Genomic DNA, 20763 nt, shown 5'->3' with positions numbered 1-20763 from the left:
TCTCATCCCTTCCGTTCCCATTATTTTCTGTATCTTCCCGCTGGTAGCCCTGCTGTCGGGTCTTTCTCAGCTGTTCCACTCCACAGCTGGTCCCCCCTCCCATCGGTGTTGTCTTTGTCATGCGCAGTTGTGCACCTCTGTTTGGCTGCGTGAGCCATCTTTGTAGTCCTGCGTTCAGTGGGTCGCGACCCTGCGGGGTTTCCATTGACCTCAGGGAGTGGGCTCCTCGTTAAAACATTTAAAATGGTACTACAATGATCTCAATACCCTGTATAGACTTGGGGAAAAAATCTTTTTCAGTATGGCTTCAGACCAAAAGGTAAGAGAAGCAATTGCAAATCCTGTTCAGGAAATGAATTGAGCATGTTCTAATGGGCAGCATTTTGGAAACAGGGTTTAATGTCTCCTTCCCTTTCTAGCATACATGAAAATGACAAGGTAAAATCAAACATGCATATATTCAACCAGTAATTGAAAATAATTCAGTCCAATGAATTGGAATCAAAGGGTAGGAAGTAAAACAGTAAATGAGCAATTGGATGCCTTCAAAGAATTACATACAAACCAGACAAAATCCCCTGAAGGTTGTGAAGGAAGGCTATCCCTGGATAGGTAAAGAAAGAAAAAAATGATGAAAATGAAATAGCATATTGTAATAAATGTAAAATACATAACCCACTTGTGAACCAAGCTGACTATTGGAAGTACAGGCAATAAAGCAATAGATGGCAATTAGAGCTATAAGAGAAATGATTAGCAAGAAGCACAAGGAGAACATTATGTTTTTAGTAAATGTATGTCTGGTAAAGGGAGAGTGAAAGAAATGACAGGCAATTAGAACCAAAAGAAAGGAAATATTTTTTGTGTAGTATTGGGCACAGCCTAGACTCTGAATACATCACTTTCATGAATGAATGGTATGTCATCAATGATGTATAATGGAAACACTTGAACAAAAAATGGAAAGGTTAAATATAAATAAGGACAAGATACTGAAAGGTCAGCTGCAATCAAGTAAAAAAAAAATCATCCAGTATAGATGGCAAAAATTGTGGGGATTCCAGCCACAATCTTCCAATTATATTGGAGAGGTTCTGGCTTACTGTGGGAATCGCAAATGTTACACTATTGAAAAGAAAAACAGAAATTTGTGAAAATACTCAGCATGTCAGGCAACACTTGAGGATAGAAACATAGTTAACATTTTTGGGCAATAGACTTTCACCTGATGAAAATCCATTGACCTGAAATCTTTGCTTCCACAACACATGTTTCCTGACTTGGTTCTTACCAGCACCCTGAAATGCCGAGCAAGCCATTCAGTCCAAGGACAATTAGGGATGGGCAATAAACCCTGTTTGATGCTTGCAAATTGAATGAATACAAATGAAACAACATTAATAACATCATACCAGCAGGAATTGTCTGCATGGCCCCTTGAACAAAAGAGACTACTTGACAACTCATGGTTAATCTCATCTTGGTCTCTTGTTCCACTACCCATGTCCCTCTACTGCCATATGGACCAAAACTCCGCCTCTGCCTTGAATAAAGTCAAACTCCAAAAAAGATCTTGGGGTGAAGAAAGATCCATGATGCTCTCAGAAAATAAATTTCTCCTCATCTGTTTTAAATGTGTGGTCTTTTATTCTGATAGGATGCCCTCTTGTTCTAGATTATAAGCATCTACCCTGTCACACACATTAAATCTTCAACTTTTTGATGACTTTATACTTCTATACTCAAATGAGTGAAAGTTCAATCTGTTTGATAGTTCTTCATAAAACATTACAATCATCCCAGCTATAACCTGGTGAACCTTCTCTGAACAATCTCCAAGGTAAATGTTTACTTTCTTGAATGAAATGAGCAAATCTTTATGTAGTACTCCAGACATAGTCTCACAATGCACTGTTGCCTTGTTCATTTCTAACAGGACTCTTAATTATGTTCTTCATCCCTATTGATACATTGGTTGTGCAGCAAATTGATATGATGTGAAACACATTACCTAAAGATGAGTGGAGGTAGACCCACTAATAACTTTCATAATGAAATTGGAGATATTACTGAGGCAGAAAAATTGGCAAGGATGCGAGGAAAATGTAATGGAACAAGACCAAATTGAAACATTTTTTGAAGAGAAGACAGAAGCTTCTATGCTTGTTTCAAGCTGCTTTGTTAAATGATTTTGGGAAAAAGAAAATGTAAAGATATTAGATTCATAATGGAGCAACCAATACAAAGAAGTCCAGATCTTCAAAGTTGCAATCAGATGCAAAGCAAAGCCCCATAATATGACAAGTGTGATTCAGGGTTAATACAAGGGTAAGGTTTCAAATTAGTTCAGGACAGGTACTTCCGGCAAGCTGCAATATGGTGCTCCTGTCTACTCTATTTTTTTCACTTCTTACTTTTTATTTTACAACCAAAGTGTTATATATTTTGCATCTTTCCATTCTTTTACTCTAGTTTGCCTCAAAATGACTACAAGAAGTAGAAAATCCAGGAAAAAAAAAAGTGACTGAAACATTAACATTAGAAGCTATTTCTACTCTACTGGATCAACAGAGACAGGTGCTGGCTGTAGACTTCAAAGATTCTTTTAGCTTGTTAGAAGTTAAAGTTGATCAAATCTGGTCATTAGTGGAGGAGCGCAGCCAGTGTTTGTCATCTCTGGAGCTCACTTCAGAAGACCTAAGCCAGGTGTTACTGAACTAGAAGATGTCTGCTCCAGCCTACATGAAAGCAACTTGAAGTTAATGGCTAAAGTTGTTGACCTAGAGAGCCGGAGCAGACGAGAAAACTTACATATCTTGGGTTTGGCTGAATCTATTGAAGGAGGGCAACCTACAAAATTCTCAGATTTGCTATGTGAGGTTTTTGGGAAGGACACGCTCCCATCCCCACCAGAGATTGATAGAACTCACCATGCTTTAGCACCTAAACCAGCTACGGGACAGAGACTGAACTTGGTTATCATTCATTTACATAGTTATAAGATAAAGGACACTCTGATTCGAGAAGCCTGGTGGAGGGAAAATGGAATATCATGGCCAGCAGATCCGAGTGGTGGAAGATTATACTCCCGAAGTTATGAATCAGAGAGCTGAGTACAGGGAAGAAATGTTGGAATTATGCAACCAAGGATTTAATGCTATATCTTGTACGACACTGTATCACATGCTCTAGCGGACATAAGAAATGGCTACATTCAGTTGATGAAGCACGGAGTTATATAGATGGTCGCCCTTCCATATCACACCTATCTGTTTGTTATACAGATGGTCGCCCTTCCATATCACACCTATCTGTTTGGGTGACTGAAGTTATTTGATTATTATTATTATTTTGAAACTTTATAGCTTTTGTCAAATAGTATTTAGGTGACAAGGACTGTCTGAGCTTCTGTGTTTTGCTAACACTTTATAGAGTAATATACACATTTGGGTGGTTGTTTGTGAGTATTTTCTTTTGCTTATTCAGTTTTTGTGGGAAGAACATTGGGAAAGTTTATACTTACCCGGTAGTTTGTTTTTTAGTAGCAGTTTATATTTCTATTTCATAATATACATTTTAGAATTGTATAAGATATTCTAAAAGTAGTTGTTTTTTTTTAATATAAAGTTGTACTCCTACCCCAGTTACATGTTGTTTTCGGAGTGTAGAATTTAGTTATAATAAACAATATTGGAGCCAAGATGTTATTATGGAAGGTGTTTTGTGGGGTGAGAAATTTTTATTTTGATGAGGTTGCAGCTGGGGTCTGGTTTTGGGGTGGGAGGGAATGTGGTGGGAGGGTGGGAGTGGGTCTTTTCAATGTTGTTAATGTGTTAGGAGACCTTTTATAGGTTTTTAATTTTAATATCTGTTGTATGTTCGGTTCTTATTTCAAGGCCGGCACCTAGATAAGATGTGTGTATTCAATCTACTTCTCTAACCAAGGATAATAGATAGCTTTATAAATTTTGTTAGTTGGAATGTAAAAGGTTTGAAACATCCTGTTAAAAGATGAAAAATTCTTTCTCATCTTAAACAATTTAGAGTAACAATTTTTTTTTGCAAGAAACACACATTCGTAGCTCTGATAGTTTGTGCCTCATGGCCTGGTGGAGGGTGCAGCATTTTCACTCTACTTTTCAGGTAAAAGCCAGGATTACCTGAATTCTTATTAATTAAAATATTCCTTTCCTTCATCACAATCCAATATCTGGTACTAATGGTTGTATATTATTGTTTCAGGGAAATTATATAATAAATTGGTTCTTGCTAATGTTTATGTCCCTTATATGGTTGATGTGGGTTTTTTTTAATGCTTTTTTTTCTTCCTTACCTGATCTGGATTCTTGTGCTTGGTTGAGATTTCAATTGTTGGTTTGTTGGATTGATCTTCTCCAAACCCTGCAATGAGTAAGTCCGCCTCATTTATTCAATCCTTCCTATCAGATAATGGTATTTCTGACGTATGGCATTTTCTTTATCCAATTAAGGGAGAGTATTCTTTCTTTTTTCATGTTCATCATACTTTTTTAGGATTGATTATTTTCTTATTGATAATCAATTTTTCCATTGACTCGCTCTTGTGAGAGTATACTGATATCTGATCATTCCCCTACTGTACTATCTATGACCCTCCCTGACCTTCCTCAAATAAATAGACACTGGCATTTCAATTTGACTTCACTGTCTGATTTTGTGAAATTTATGGAGGAGCACATAACATTTTTCATTAGGACATATACTTTTTCAGAAACCTCTAACTTGATTGTCTTGGATGCATTGAAAGCCTACTTTAGGGGGAAAATTATCACATGAATATGAAAAGAAGGGCTAATAAAGAATGTTTGGAACTAGTTAATCAAATTAAAGAAATAGATCATCGATATGCTCAAGTTAGAAATCCAGAACTATATAAAAAGGTGAGTGGAACGTCAATCTAAATTTGATCTCCTTTCAACACATACAATTAAACGCCAACTTCTGAAGAGTAAGGGTCTGTTCTATATCCAGGGTGATAAATCTAGTAAATTGTTAGCTAATGATTTGAGAGGATTTGAAGCAAGATGGCAAATTTAAAAAAAATAAAATGGATGATGGCAATGTTACTTCAGATCAATCCAAGATTAATGACACATTCAGGAATTTTTATTCCCGACTTTACACTTCTGAATTTCAAAATGATGATAATCCAGTGGAGAATTTTAAAAATTATTTAAACATTCCCATGCTTTCTCCAGATAACAAAATGAGATAGATGAACCTATATCACAAGTAAAGATATCTGCGGCCATCTCTTCCTTGCAATCACTGGTTCCCAACAGGTGTCCTGTGGAATTTTTCAAATCATTTTCTTCTTTGCTCTCACCTTATTTAAGTTATGTCTTGTCTGATTTGTTTAATGAAGGTAAGCTTCCAGCATTATTCAATGAAGTTGGTATTACTCATTGCAAAGAAAGGTAAAGATCCCATAGGGTATATCCTCCTTCAGGCAATTTTTTTTTAAGATGTTGATGTTAAAATTTTGGCTAAAATTTTATCCCATAGATTGGAAAATATTTTACCAACAACTGTATCTGAAGACCAAGCTGGCTTTATTAAAAATTGTTACTCTTATTTCAATATATGCTGATTATTTGACGCTTTCATACTCAACTTCAGGAGTGGTTCCTAAATGTGTCCTTTCTTTAGATGTGAAGAAAGCGTTTGACTGTGTAGAGTGGAAAGATGGTCTGGAGGGATCGTCCAGTGAGGCTGTTTGGGTGGAATTGAGGGGTAAAGGAGACATGAGGGTGCTAATAGGGGTGTATTACAGACCACCAAATGGGTCAAGAAAACTAGAGGAACAAATGTGTAGAGAGATAACATATATGTGTGAGAATCATAAGGTAGTGATCATGGGAGATTTTAACTTCCCACACATTGATTGGGATACCCATACGGTTAGAGGGCTGGATGCGTTAGAGTTTGTTAAATGTGTTCAAGATTGTTTTCTGAATCAATTAGTAGAAGAACCGACTCGGGACAGTGTAATACTGGATCTCCTGTTAGGGAACGAGCTAGGTCAAGAATCAGACATTAATGTTGGAGATCCAATTGGGTCTAGTGATCATAATTCTGTTAGTTTTAAGGTAGTTTTAGGGAAGAGCAAGGAGGGGCCTAAAGTTGAGGTTCTGGATTGGAAAAGAGCAAATTTCGAAGGAATAAGAAGGGATTTGGAGAGTATTGAGTGGGACAGGATATTTTCAGGTGAGGGTGTATATGAAAAATGGAGGATATTCAAAAAAGAATTTTTGAGGGTACAGAGCAGTTATGTCCCAGTGAGGATCAAAGGAAAGGCTGGAAGTCATAGGGAGGCTTGGTTTTTGAGGAATATTGGAAATTTGGTTAGGAGGAAAAGGGAGGTGCACAAGAGGTATAGAGAACAGGGAGCTGACAATTTGAAGGAGGACTACCAGGAGTGTAGAAGGAATCTTAAGAAAGAAATTAGAAAGGCCAAAAAAAGGCATGAAGAGGTTTTGGCTGACAGAGTAAAAATAAATCCAAAGGGTTTCTATAAGTACATTAAAAGTAAAAAAGATTAGTGAGGGATAAAATTGGACCCCTTGTAGATAGAGAGGGTAGGCTGAGTGAGAAGTCAGAGGAAATGGGGGAAATTTTGAATGATTTCTTTGCCTCGGTATTCACCAGGGAAAAAAATATTGAGCCATTTGAGGTAAAGAAAAATAGTGGGGAGGTCATGAAGCATATAAGGATAACCGAAGAGGTAGTGATGGCTGTGTTGAAAAAGATAAAGGTGGATAAATATCCGGGACCAGACAAAATACTCCCAAGGACACTCAGGGAGGCTAGTGGACAGATAGTGGGGCCATTAACAGAGATATTTAGGATGTCACTGGCCATGGGGATAGTGCCAAAGGATTGGAGGGTGGCGCATGTGGTTCCGCTGTTTAAGAAAGGGTCTAAATGTAAACCTGGGAATTATAGGCCCGTGAGTCTGACGTCTGTGGTGGGCAAGTTGATGGAAAGTGTTCTGAGGGATGATATTTACAAATATTTGGAGGTACAGGGATTGCTAGGGAGTAATCAGCATGGTTTTGTCAGGGGTAGATCATGCTTGACAAACCTGATTGAGTTTTTCGAGGGGGTTACAAAAAAGGTTGATGATGGGAAAGCTGTGGATGTTGTCTATTTGGACTTTAGTAAAGCTTTTGACAAAGTTCCCCACAGGAGGTTAGGAAAAAAGGTGAAGGCATTAGGTATAAATGAGGAGGTAGTGAAATGTCAGAGAGTAGTGGTAGAAAATTGTTTGTCCAATTGGAGGCCAGTGACTAGTGGAGTTCCTCAGGGATCAGTCCTCGGTCCACTATTGTTTGTTATATATATTAACGATCTGGAAGTAAGGGTGAAGAATTGGATAAGCAAGTTTGCGGATGATACAAAGATTGGTGGTGTTGTGGACAGTGAGGAAGATTAAAAGGTGATTTAGGAAGGCTGGAGGTGTGGGCTGAGAAATGGCTGATGGAATTTAAAACAGATAAGTGTGAGGTGTTACATTTTGGAAAGGCAAATCTAAATAGGTCATATGCATTAAATGGTAGGCTATTGAGATGTGCAGAGCAACAAAGGGATTTAGGAGTGATGGTAAATAGTACCCTCAAGGCTGATACTCAGGTAGATGGTGTGGTGAAGAAGGCATTTGGAATGTTGGCCTTCATAAATCGGAGTATTGAATTCAAGAGTAGGGAGGTTATGATTAAATTGTACAAGGCATTGGTGAGGCCAAATTTGGAGTAATGTGTACAGTTTTGGTCACCAAATTATAGGAAAGATATGAACAAAATAGAGAGAGTGCAGAGAAGGTTCACGAGAATGTTGACAGGATTTTAAGGTTTGAGTTACAGGGAAAGGTTGTGCAGACTGGGGCTTTTTTCTCTGGAGCGTAGAAGATTGAGAGGGAACTTGATAGAGGTGTTTAAGATTTTAAAAGGGACAGACAGAGTAAATGTGGATAGGCTTTTTCAATTAAGAGTGCGGGAAATTCAAACTAGAGGGCATGGTTTAAGATTGAAGGGGGAAAATTATAAGGGGAACATGAGGGGAAATTTCTTTACGCAAAGGGTGGTAGGGATGTGGAATGAGCTTCCGACAGACGTGGTCGAGGCGGGATCATTGGTTACATTTAAGGAAAGACTGGATAGTTACATGGATAGGAGAGGACTGGAGGGGTATGGACCGGGTGCTGGTCAGTAGGACTAGGAGGGTGGGGATTTGTTATGGCATGGACTAGTAGGGCCGAACTGGCCTGTTCTGTGCTGTAAGTGGTTATATGGTTATATAGTGGATGTATTTGTTTGTGATTTTAGAAAAAAATAATTTTGCTCCAAGCCTTATTACATGGATAAGATTACTGTAATTGTGCCCTACTGTTCAATTCTCACTAACTTTCAACAGCCACAACTTTTTAATCACCAATGGGGATCTCATCGAGGGTGCCCTCTAAGTCCATTACTTTTTGATTTGGCCATAGAGCCATTAGCAATTGCATTTTGAAGATGTGAAGACATCTGAGGGATTTGGAGGAAGGAAGTGCAACATAAAGTTTCCCTTTAAGCAGATGATCTTTTGCTTATCATATCAAGCCCTGATACCTTCCTACCTCCTGGGTTGTCATTACTTACTCAATTTAGTCAGTTTTCAGGATACAAACTAAATTTGCATAAAAGCAAACTTTTCCCTGTGGATATACTTGCATCAGTTTATATTAACTTTTCTTTTAAGGTTGTGAAAGGTCAATTTACTTATTTAGGTACTACAGTTACAAGAAAACATGTGTCTTTTTAAAGAAAATTTCCTTTTCATGTTAAAACAAGTGAAACAGCAGTTAATGCAGTGGTCACCCTTGTCCACATCTTTGATGGGCTGAATTAACTATCAAAATGAATATTTTGCCTTTTTTCTTCTATCTTTTTCAGATTATACCAACTTTTATTCCTAAATATTTTTTGGACATTAGATTCTATTATATCATCCTATATATGGTAGAGTAAGCGACCTTGATTAAATAAAGTTCACCTTCAGAAATCTAAAAGAAATTGAGGTATGGTACAATTTATGATTTTATTTTTGGGTGATGAATATTCACAACCTTACATTTTAGATACACTTTCATAAACGACTTGACTGTCCATTGTGGGTAGCAGTGGAGTTGCGTATAGCTAAAAATCTCTCCAGTCCAGCTTTTCTTGCATCCTCACTTCCTTTTTCTTCAGATAAATCCAGTTATTAGGTACATTGTAAAGATATGGGCCCAATTCAGAAAATATTTTGGATTTTATGATTTTTCTCTTTCAAGTCTTATTCTATCAAATAATTTCTTTTAACCTTCCTTACACAGTTTTGCATTTCAAGAATGGCATGGACTTGGTATTAAGTGTTTTAAAAACCTTTTTGTTGACAACTGCTTTGCATCATTTGAATAATTTTCTGAAAAGTTCAACCTATGAAATACTCAGTTTTTCAGATATTTGCAAATCAGACATTTTCTCCACTCTCAGGTACCTAACATTCCTGGTGCACCCAATACAAACATTGTTGATGTTTTCTTTCAATTTACAACCCACTCTTTAAGGTTTAATATCTTATTTATGATAAGATGGTAGGTTTAAGATCTTCCCCTTGATAAAATTAAATCTGCATGGGAACGGGATTGAAGCCTTTCATTGTTGGATGAGGTTTTAATCCTTAAATTGGTTAACTCCACATTCCTCCATGCCATCATTGTTGCAATTTAAAGTTGTGCTCATATGTCCAAAGCTAATCGTATTTATCCAGATATAAATTCTTGTTGTGATAAATGTAAGAGAGATGAGGCCTCTCTTATTCACGTTTTAGATGTGCCCTAGCCTCAAAAAATACTGGAGGGATGTTTTCCAAACCTTACCCTTAATTTAAATCTTGAACCTAACCCTTTGGTTGTCCTCTTTGGTACTACTGGAGAGGATGATGTCCGTTTGACTCCAATTAAATCTTGGGGTCTGTCTTTTGCCTCTCTTTTAGCCAGACATGTGGTATGACTAAGATATTAATAACCCATGTTCAGTGGCTAAGGGATATGTCATATTTAAGTCTACAAAAGATTCATTATTCTGTTTGTAACTTAGACATAAGGTTTCAAAACTGATGGGGACAATGCTGTTGATTTCTTTATATTTGATATCTCTGGAGTATTTTACAAATTTTCTGTATATATCTGTTCACTCATGTAAAACAAAAAAATTATTTAGAAAAGAAGAGTTTAGGGCATTTAGACCAGAGTTGGAGTATTAAAGATTATATAAGTAGTACACTAAAATTAATTTGAATAAACCACAAATGAGAAGTTACATGTACAAAGGAATGAAGAGACTGATTTGAGGTATGCAAAACCTCTGAAGAAATGCAACATTTCGGTGACCCATGGGAATCTCTGACCCATGACCATTCATACTAAAGGAGTGGTTGAGATGGTATTCAGAACTTCCAAGTCCACGCATCAGCACGCCATAGGAACCTGATTGGAGTGGTTCATCCATCTACCCAATCTTCACAAACTGCTCACCCATATCAAGCATCTCCTGCACTTTCCACACAGGCCTCTTCAGTCACCTCAGAATCCACAAGGTCAGGGTGAAAGCAAGTCATCCTTGATACGGAGGGAGTGACTGAGCAGATGAAGTGGAATGTTTACTGACTTATCAGAGAGGCAGAGGAGAAGAGGCAGGATCAGCATTATGTTTCGTCATTTTCCTCCAGCCCCATCCTGTTGTTATGTTGCGACTTAATTGCTTATTCAAACTGCATCCCACCAACATAACTGTAGGTTATTCGGATTATTGACACTCTCTACTTTTCTTGCGATCATTATTCCAAAAATCATAAGAAACAATATGTGGTAAATGAATAAAATTCCATTTCACAATCAGTTTTACAAATACTGTACAGTTCAAAAGGCAAGCTGTTTTCCACTGAAGCATAATGCTTTGTTATTGTATCATCTTTAATGTTCATATGGAGTATAGATCTTGTCTTTGCACTGTACAGTAATATTCACTCCAAGAACACTCAGTAATGATTATTAATATTGTAGCATTTAAACCAAATCCCGAGACTGCCATTTTGATGATTGCACGTCTTCCCTTCAGATGCCAAATGATTTATTTCATTGTTCCAATGTCCTCGCTCTTTTAATTTTAGGCACCCAACTTGCAGCTTCATTTGGTTGAATGGCTGAAGTGACGGCATTGTTTCTTTGCTAAACTTTACCAGTAACACAATTTTAACTCAGTAAATCTTACCTCCCTGCGGTTTAATCAGAGTTGCACACTCCCCTGATTATCCCCATGGTGTTTGCCAAAGCTGGATACAGGTTGTAAGATCACAACCAACTTGGGAGTTAGTTCGGAAAGCTTGTCAAAGATTCAACGAGAAACTTTTGGCTGCGGGAGTTAAATGCAACACGGCACACCGACACTATGTACAGGGAACGAGCTGACCAATACCTGCACTCAGGTTGATGTTGCTGCTCTCGGCGGCTGGCTGGTTTGTAGATAGGTTGTTGTACCTGACGGGAGGATGGTCCGGGGCCGTTGGTCCGAGGTGTGACTGCGATGCCGAAGCAAAGGTGGACGTGGCCGGTGATCCTGCTCCCGGGAGCAGCCTGCTGTTGGACGCGCTCTGGTAAAGGTAATGCTGCTGGTGGTAGTGATGGTGCTGCTGTCCGGTATTTATGGCAACCGGTGAATGGTGGTGACTCTGATGGGGAGCTCCTCCTCCTGCTCCAGCCCCAAGGGCCAGCTGCGGGAGCTCCACCATGGTGGGTCTCTCGTACCTCCTGGCCACCATCACCTTCCTGCCGGGGAAAGGTTTGAGCACACTGTAAGCATTTCGCTGTTTGCACACTCTGGATATGGTGCCCGCGCGCAATGTTTCATCTTCCGTCTGATGCATCGCTTCCTCCATTTGCAGCTCGCTCAGAGAGTGGCTTCTGCTTTGACGCTTCCACCGAGCCCAGCTCGCAGTCGGAAGGGCCACCAGTGATTGACAATGCCGCTGACCTACACCCGGGAGAGTTACCGGCGGACCGACGCGCAGCCCCCGGGCGACCCAATGAGAGGGAGGTAGGGGCGGGACTTCTGCTTCAGCCGAAGCGCTGTCACTGCTGTCTCGCTGACTGCTTGGGTCCCGTGTGCCTGTCACTATTTCAGTCTGTGTGTCGGCGCCCTGCCGGCATATGTCAATGTCCCAGTCTGAACCTGTTTCACAATGGGTGGGCCTCTGTACCCCTGTATACGCCTGTGTGTGTCAGTGATCCAGTCTGTGCGTCTCACTGTGTGTGGCTCAGCATGTTTACATATGTCTCAATCTTTTACCATGTAATCTTTAGCCCTTTAGAATGCCTATGTATTTGGGTGCCATTGTCCCAGCATTTGTTACTCTGGCTTGATGTGTTTCAACATGTCTTTGTGTTTGCCTGTGTCAATCTTCCCGTCTCTGTAAATGTATCATGTTATGTTTCTGTATGCTGTGTGTGTGTGTGTGTGTGTGTTGTGTGCTGGCACATAACTCTCAGTTCATCTCCATGTGTAGACATAGATTATATCTAGTTGGTGTTTCTGTTTGTGAGCGTGTTTTGCCTATAATATTTATTATGTTTTCCTGTGTTTGTGTGTATGTATGCAAGCACATAACTTCCTCAGTGTGTGCGTGAGAGAGTCACAGAAAGACACAACACTACAATACTAATCAAGCATGCATCAACCTTCAACCACCCATTTCGAGTAATACTACATAAATTCCATTTTTAATGCTCCTTTCAATCTCAACAACTTCCTTCAGATTCTATAATTCGCCTTCACAGTTAATCTACTGGCTTATTTGGACTACAGAGGAAACTGGAGCATCCAGAGGAAACCCAAACAACCACAAGGAGAACATGCAAAATCCACGCAATCAGAGCCCAAGGTCAGGTTGAATCCAAATCTCTGGTACTGTTAAATGATGGCACAGTAAAGATTGTGCATGTGTCAGTCTTTGTGGGATTCTCAGCCTTTCAAAAAACTTTTATGCCTGTTTATGTGAATGTGTTTTCCTCAGTGTATTCCTGAACTTTGTAAACCACAGAGTCCAAAACACAGTCTTTATTCAAGCTAGCCAGAATGAGTGGTACCAGTGGTGGGTAGACAGAGTCACCTCACTACAACTGTTTGAACATCATTCAAAGAACACAATAACTGGGTACAATATTTAAGGCATTTTCCTGCATACAAATTGGATAACATTTCTTTGAAGGCTGTAACTTATGTTTTACATTTTGCATATCCTCTTCCTAAAGACAGGGAAATGATTTGTTGTTGGTCATTTAATCTCATATACCAGTTATAATTAAGAACATCCTTCTGGTATACAAAAATCAACAGAAGTCTGGAAGGGTTGCTAACAGTCTATTCTCTGCCTACCTAATTTCTGCTTTCCAATTTACACATATAAATAGCTATCTTCTTGAAGTTGCCATTCAGGGACTGATTGGTGCTGGATGCTTATTGCATAAATAGCTATCTTCTTGAAGTTGCCATTCAGGGACTGATTGGTGCTGGATGCTTATTGCAGCCTTTAGTCTAAACAGGTAGTAGTCAGTTAGCACTATTGTGTTAAAATATCAGGCAGGCATTAGAATATGGTAGAAGAGGTGAGAATTGATTCCTGTCTGGAATGTGAAAAAACACACACAAATGCTGGAGAAACTCAGCAGATCAAACAGTGCCTTTATGTAGCAAAGGTGAAGATAGCATCACCAACGTTTTGGGGTTGAGCCCTTCATCAAGTTGTGGGGGCCATGAGAGATGTCTGAACAAAAGGGGGGAGGGGGTTGTAAGAGTGGGAGATGATAGGTGGGGGGGGGGCGGGGAGACACACCGCTGGAAGGGGGGGAGGAGTTGAGGCTGGGTGGAGAGAAAGGAAGTAGGAACTGGAATAACTAGTTAAAGGGGGGGAGGGGGAGAAAAGACAATACCCTGGAGTTGGAGAGTGCCCAGACGATCCAATGTGTGGATGGTCAGGGTGGGGTAGTGTGAAAGGCCATGGACAGACATGTGAGCTTGAGTGTGAATCAGAAGTGAAATGGTTGGCTATGGAAAGGTCGCTTTTGTTGCAGACTGAGAGGAGTGTGTCAGACTATGGCTTTACCCTACCCTCAATTTAGTCTATGTGTCGTCTGAGTCCAGCGTGCTCATTGAATGAAATGATAGGAGAAGGTATTCGGTTTCACAATCAGTTTATTACACAGCACAAGAATAAAGCTTAACAGAGCTCTGGTTCAGTCGTTAGTTCATAGGTCACCTGCACATTGAGCTATTCCCCAAGACTGACCTCTACTGTCCAGTCTCTACAGTTTATATAGCTCAACCTTATCATACAGAACAAAAGTTGGCTTTCTTTGCTAGATTTCTTGCATAAGATTTATCACAAGTAATTTCCTGCTCTGCAGATATCTGGGGTATAGAGCTCCCATCTTAATCCTCAAGGCCAGAATATCCTGTTATTTTGATCAGAAATCAATTCATACCCCAGATATTTCTAATTATTTCTTTGTTCTCATTTGGCCATGTTCTTCTGTTCTACTCAACACCTCCTTCTGCCTTCTTACTGAGTTGTTCCATTCTCTTTGTTTCTGACAGTCTCTGTCAGGATTCTCTTTGTTCTTGTCTGGCCATCGGCTCCTGTGCTAATCAACACCTCCTTTTGCCTTAACATTCCTACTAAATAGTTTCATACATATTCTCTCTTTTGTATTTGGGGAGCAGGCAATTCTAAACCTACTGTAATCAGCCAACTTTGCTACATACTGTGGCTGCCCCTTACTTACATTACTCTTTCCCTTCACCATGAGGTAAATATTAAATTGTTACATAGTACTGGATTCATGTATACAAAATGAATGGTACATAAGCATATATTCTACATATTTTATATGATTAATTAACCCCTATATTCCAACAGATGCTGGGCGAAGCAATCTCCTAATCTGTGACTGGTCTCTCCAATGTAGAGAAGGCCACAAAGGGTGCATCGGATGCAGTTCTTTGGAGGTACAGGTGAAGTGTTGCTTCACCTGAAAGGCCTGTTTGGGACCTTGGACTGTGGTGAGGGAGGAGGTATTGGTGCAGGTATTACACCTCCTACAACCACAGTGGAAGCTGCCGGGGGTGGGGGGGGGGGGGGAGTGATGGATGGGGCAGGAAGAGTGCACAAGAGAATCATGGAGGGAGCGGTCCCTTGAGAAGGCTGGGAGGTGAGTAGAAGGAAAAATCTGTCTGGTGGTGACACATTAGTAAGTAGTAAGTGCCGGAAATTGCAGTGGATAATGTGTTGGATGAGGAGGCTAGTGGGGTGATAGGTGAGGAGGTGCGGGACTCTGTGATTTTTGTTTCTGGGGGCAGGGGGGGGCTAGGGCAGATGAGTGGGGAATGGAGAAGATGCAGGTGAGGACTGAGTTAATAGTGGTGGAGGGGAAGTTATGTTTGTGGAAGAAAGCAGACATTTCAGAGGCTCTGGATTGGAAGACTTCATTTTGGTAGAAGATGCGGCGGAGATGGAGAAATTGAGAGGAGGGGATGGAGTCCTTGCAGGGGACAGGGTGTGAGGACGTGTAGTCCAGGTATTTGTGGGAGTTAGAGAGTTTGTAATAAATGTCAGTGGAGAGGCTGTCTCCTGAGATGGAGATAGAGAGATCCAGAAAAAGGAAAGTGTCATCAGAGATGGACCAGGTGAGTTTGAGGTCCAGATGGAAATTGGCCACAAAATTGATGAAATTGATGAGCTCATCATGGGTGCATGAGGCCGCCCCAATGTAGTCATCGATGTACTGGAGGAAGAGTTGGGGGGTTTTGCCTGTGTAGGCATGCAGCATGTTTTGCTCCACAAAATCTACAAACAGGCAGGCATAGCTGGGACCCGTATGGGTACCCATGTTCCCCCACACTTTGATGAAGGGCTCAAGCCATCTTCCAAATGGGGTTTTTCCACAAGCTTGCCATCTTGTCCTGTTCCAGTCCTAGCTGCTGCTGAACTATAAAACTGAATCCTCTCTCTCTCTCTCAGAGAAAAGCCTGTTTTCTCTCTCTGCTTGCAAAACCATATGACCCTCTTAGAACAGCAAGTTCCATTCCAGAAAGCCTGCGGCTCCAATGAGTTCTTTCACCTATTGCCTTTTGAAAACAACAATCCATTAGTGAACTATCTTGGGCAATCTCCAAAGCTTTTGCAAAGGCTCTTGGAGCCGGCCTGTCTAGCATGAGCAGAGCTCCAGTATTTTAAATAAGATTTATTTTAAAGTGTTTGTATGTGACCTACAATAAAAAATCTGCCCCATTATATTTCCCAAAAACATATCTATAATCTGTCACACTTTCCCCTTCAAAGGAATTTTAACTCTTGAGTTAAAATTCAGTTACAACTAAATTGACTTTGAAATCACTAAAGAAATAATAATACACAATATATAACATGTTATAACAATCTAACCCAATGTTCAGAGTATATTTTTCTATACATGATGAATTTTAACATCTTGAGAAACAATCTGCTATCACATTATTTGTATCTCTGATATGATTAATTTGCATATTATATTCTTGAAATATTAAATTCCAGTTTAACAATCTTCTGTTTTTATTCTTCATTTTATTCAAAAACATCAGGTGTTACAAGCCCAGAGGACCCCAAAACCCAGCAGCAATAGATATTCACCAGGACCAATGGTTACTTAAACAAAAGTTGATTTTAATTATCATCAAACATGAAAACAGAATTACACTTTAACTTATCACTATTAATTTACTTCACCTGATTTAACCCCCTTTTAATTCTAAGTGCATGTGTATGTAATTTGTGTGTCAGTTCAGAAAAGTTTTTTGGTTCACAGGCCAATCTCACTTCTCATTCCTCCAAGTTTCCTGGTTGCAGGCAATTTTTATACTGTCCACAGAATTTAATATTTATAAAGTTCACCAGGCTTTGGTGCTTGAAAGGTAAATGGTTACCACTCAGTAAGGTTCTTGTCAGTTTTCAGAGAGAGATTTGTTGTTCGCTGGACACCCACAACTGATTCCTTGTAATTAGCAACTTAAGTGTCTTGCTGAAGAAACTTTCCCCCTTAGGGTTTCCAGGTAATAACCTCATTCTTTCAGGTCACCACAGAGATCCTCTTTGTTTCACTTATTGGAAGTGAAACATTAAACAGCCAGTCCTCTCCTCTTGCATGAACCATAATGGCTTTAACCAGGCTGAACTAAGAACTCCCAACCCGTCTTCCAAATGGGATTTCCTCTTGCATGAACCATAAGAGCTTTGACCAGGCTGAACTAAGAACTCCCAACCCGTCTTCCAAATGGGATTTCCACAAGCTTGCCAGTTTCTCCTGTTCCAGTCCTATTTTCTGTTGCTGACTGTATCGCTGTAGAACTGATCTCTCTTTCTCTCTCTTTCTCTCACTCACACACAGACACACACACACACACACACACACACACACACACACACACACACACACACACACACACACACACACACACACACACACACACACACACACTGAGACTAAGAGAAAACCTGTTTGACTCTCTCTGCTTGCAAACCCACATGACACTCTTATAAGAGCAAAACTCTCCTGCAGACAATAACGGCTCCAGCCTTCTCTTTCATCTGTTGCCTTGATAAACAATAATCCATTAGTGATATCTCTGGAGCACTCTTCAAAGCTCTTGCAAAAAGGTGTGAGCACCCATTATGTCTCCAGTATTTCAAATAAGATATGTTTTAAAGTGTTTGCATGTGGCCTACTCTAACAAACCTTTCCCAATTTATCTCCCCAAAACATTTCTATTGTCACATCAGTAAATATCACAATTGGTCCATGAGAGTTATGGAGATATACATCAAAATTCTGCAGAGCAAATATTATAACAACAGTTCCTTCTCAATAGTGGAATATTTCCTTTGATGAACATTGAATATTTTGAAAAGTAGGCAACTAGATGGTCAATTTCATTATGTTTTTGTAACAAAACTGTGCAGCTGCCCCCTCACTGGCATCCACTACTAAAAGAAAATGGTCTGTCAAAATCAGGAGATTTTAACACAGGGCAATGACATAGCATCTTCTTTAAATTTTCCAAGGCTGTCTGACAAACTTTAGTCCACACAAATTTCTCCTCTTTCTTCAAAACATTAGTTAAAGGAAGAGCAACCTCAGCAAAATTTCTGCAAAATCTCCTATAATATCCTGCCATTCCTAAAAATCTTCTCACTGCTTTCTTGCCATTGGTATTAGGAAACTCAGAAATTGCATTCACTTTAGCTTGAATAGGTGCAACTTTGCCATGGCCATCTACATAACCCAAGTATGTTACCATGGCATTTGCAAATTGACTCTTTGCTAAATTAACAGTTAAATCTGCTTTGGATAATCTTGCAAACAATTTGTCCAATTCCCCTAAATATTCTTTCCATGTCTCAATTTTTGTGACCAAGTCATCAATATAAGCATCTGTATGTGTTAACCCTTGGATTACCAAATTAATTGTCCTTTGGAATGTTGCAGGGGCATTTTTCATCCCAAAAGGTAACACATTATACTCATATAAACCGGATGGAGTTAAAAAAGCCAAAATATTTTTTTCTCTCTCAATTAAAGGCACACACAAGTAACCCTTCAAGAAATCCAACTTAGTAAGAAATTTAGCTTTGCCAATTTTATCAATACAGTCATCTATTCTTGGAATAGGATAAGCATCTGTTTTAGTTACTGAATTAACCTTCCTGTAATCTGTACAGAACCTAACAGTTCCATCTGGTTTAGGTATCAGAATACAAGAGAACCGATATGAATTTGAAATAATATCATTTTTCAAAATATATTCCACCTCCTGATCCATGATTTTACTCCTCTGAATGTTTATTCTATATGGGTGTTGTTTTATTGGACTTGCTTCTGTCAGACTCTGGCTTTACCCTACCCTCAATTTAGTCTATGTGTTGTCTGAGTCCAGCGTGCTCGTTGAATGAAGTGATAGGAGAAGGTATTCGGTTTCACAATCAGTTTATTACACAGCACAAGAATAAAACTTAACAGAGCTCTGGTTCAGTCATTAGTTCATAGGTCACCTGCTCAGTGAGCTATTCCCCAAGACTGACCCCTATTGTCCAGACTCTTCTGTTTATATAGATCAACCTTATTATGTTGACCAAGAGTTGGCTTTCTTTGCTAGATTCCTTGCATAAGATTTATCTCAAGCAATTTCCTGCTCTGCAGTTATCTAGGGTGTAGACCTCCTATCTTAATCCTCAAGGCCAGAACATCCTCTTGTCTTGATCAGAAATCAATCATACCCCAGATATTTCTAATTATTTCTTTGTTCTCGTCTAGTCATAGTTTTCTGTTCTACTCAACACCTCCTTATGCCTTAGCATTCCTACTAAATTGGTTTATACATTTTCTTTGTCTCTGACATTCTTAGTCATGGTACTCTTTGTTCTCGTCTGGCCATAGTCTTCTGTTCTACTCAACACCTCCTTATGACTTAGCATTCCTACTAAATTGGTTTATACATTTTCTCTCTGTATTTGGAGGCAGCAAATGCTACACGTACTATCATCAGCCAACTTTGCTACATACTGTGTCTGTTACTTAATTGCATTACTATTTCCCTTAAACCGTATAATTGAAGTAAATAGTAAATTGTTACATAGTAATGGATTAATGAATATTACAGAGGCATATTTTCTATGATTACTTAACCCCTTGGTTCCAATACTTCTCCCACGTCTACATCATGATAAATCACCGATGTCCTTTTTGGTACATCAGGAAACAAATTTGTATATTTCAAAATCAATTCTTTCAACTTCATCTGTTCTTGTGATTTAAGATGGCCTAACCTTACCTCAAAATTTTCCAAAATTGCAGAGTTAAATAGGGACACAGGAACCATGGTTTCTTTAATGTTACCCTCACAAGATTCTGTTTCCATAATCTTATGATCCATAAGTTGTCAACCCTGTCAACAACTAACACCTCCAATACAGACTGTTCTCCACTACCCTTATCCTCATAATAAGGTTTGAACATATTTATGTGACAAACCTGACTTTTATTCCTTCCATCTGGAGTATTAGCAACATAGTTATCATCATTCAGTTTTGATTTAACTATGTACAAACCAGAAAATTTAGCTCTCAAAGGATTGTCATGTGTTGGGAACAAATTTAAAAAATTACTTCCTGTCTTAACATTCCTCACTTAAACTTCCCTGTCAAGTAAACTCTTCATTTTACTCTGAACCATTTCTAAAATCTCTTGAACCAAAGTCCACACTTTTTGTAACCTATCCATAAATATAGAAACATAATCCAGCAAGTCTAACTGTACATCCTCATTAACCCACTGTTCTTTTATCAACATTAAAGGTCCTCTAACCTGATGTTCAAACACAATTTCAAAAGGGCTGAACCCTAATGAATCCTGCACAACCTCCCTTGCTGCAAATAACAATAAATGAATACCTTCATCCCAATCTTTTCCACTCTCCAGATAATAAATCCTCATCATATTTTTAAGAGTAGAATGAAATCTTTCCAAAGCTCCCTGAGTCTCAGGATGGTTTACAGATGAAGTGATCTGTTTTATTCTCAACTCATAAATCAACTTCTGAAACAACCCAGACATAAAAT

General features: G+C 39.2%; 1 protein-coding gene across 4 annotated transcripts in view; it reads right to left on the bottom strand.

Annotated features, from left to right (window-relative positions):
* LOC138757465 (BEN domain-containing protein 4) overlaps nt 1-12123 on the bottom strand; it is a 63584-nt gene extending 51461 nt beyond the window's left edge. For 2 of the 4 annotated variants that reach the window (XM_069924786.1, XM_069924787.1), the window contains exon 1: nt 11538-12123. In XM_069924786.1, the coding sequence (XP_069780887.1) occupies nt 11538-11997 (460 nt within the window). In that variant the 5' untranslated portion in view covers nt 11998-12123. The remainder of the gene's footprint in view (nt 1-11537) is intronic. The other 2 variants (XM_069924788.1, XM_069924789.1) reach the window with 2 other exon arrangements.
* Between the last annotated feature and the right edge of the window lie 8640 nt (nt 12124-20763).

This window comes from Narcine bancroftii, chromosome 3 (assembly GCF_036971445.1).
Source record: "Narcine bancroftii isolate sNarBan1 chromosome 3, sNarBan1.hap1, whole genome shotgun sequence".
Classification (NCBI taxonomy): Eukaryota; Metazoa; Chordata; class Chondrichthyes; order Torpediniformes; family Narcinidae; genus Narcine; species Narcine bancroftii.
This window is presented reverse-complemented; position numbering and strand designations above follow the sequence as displayed.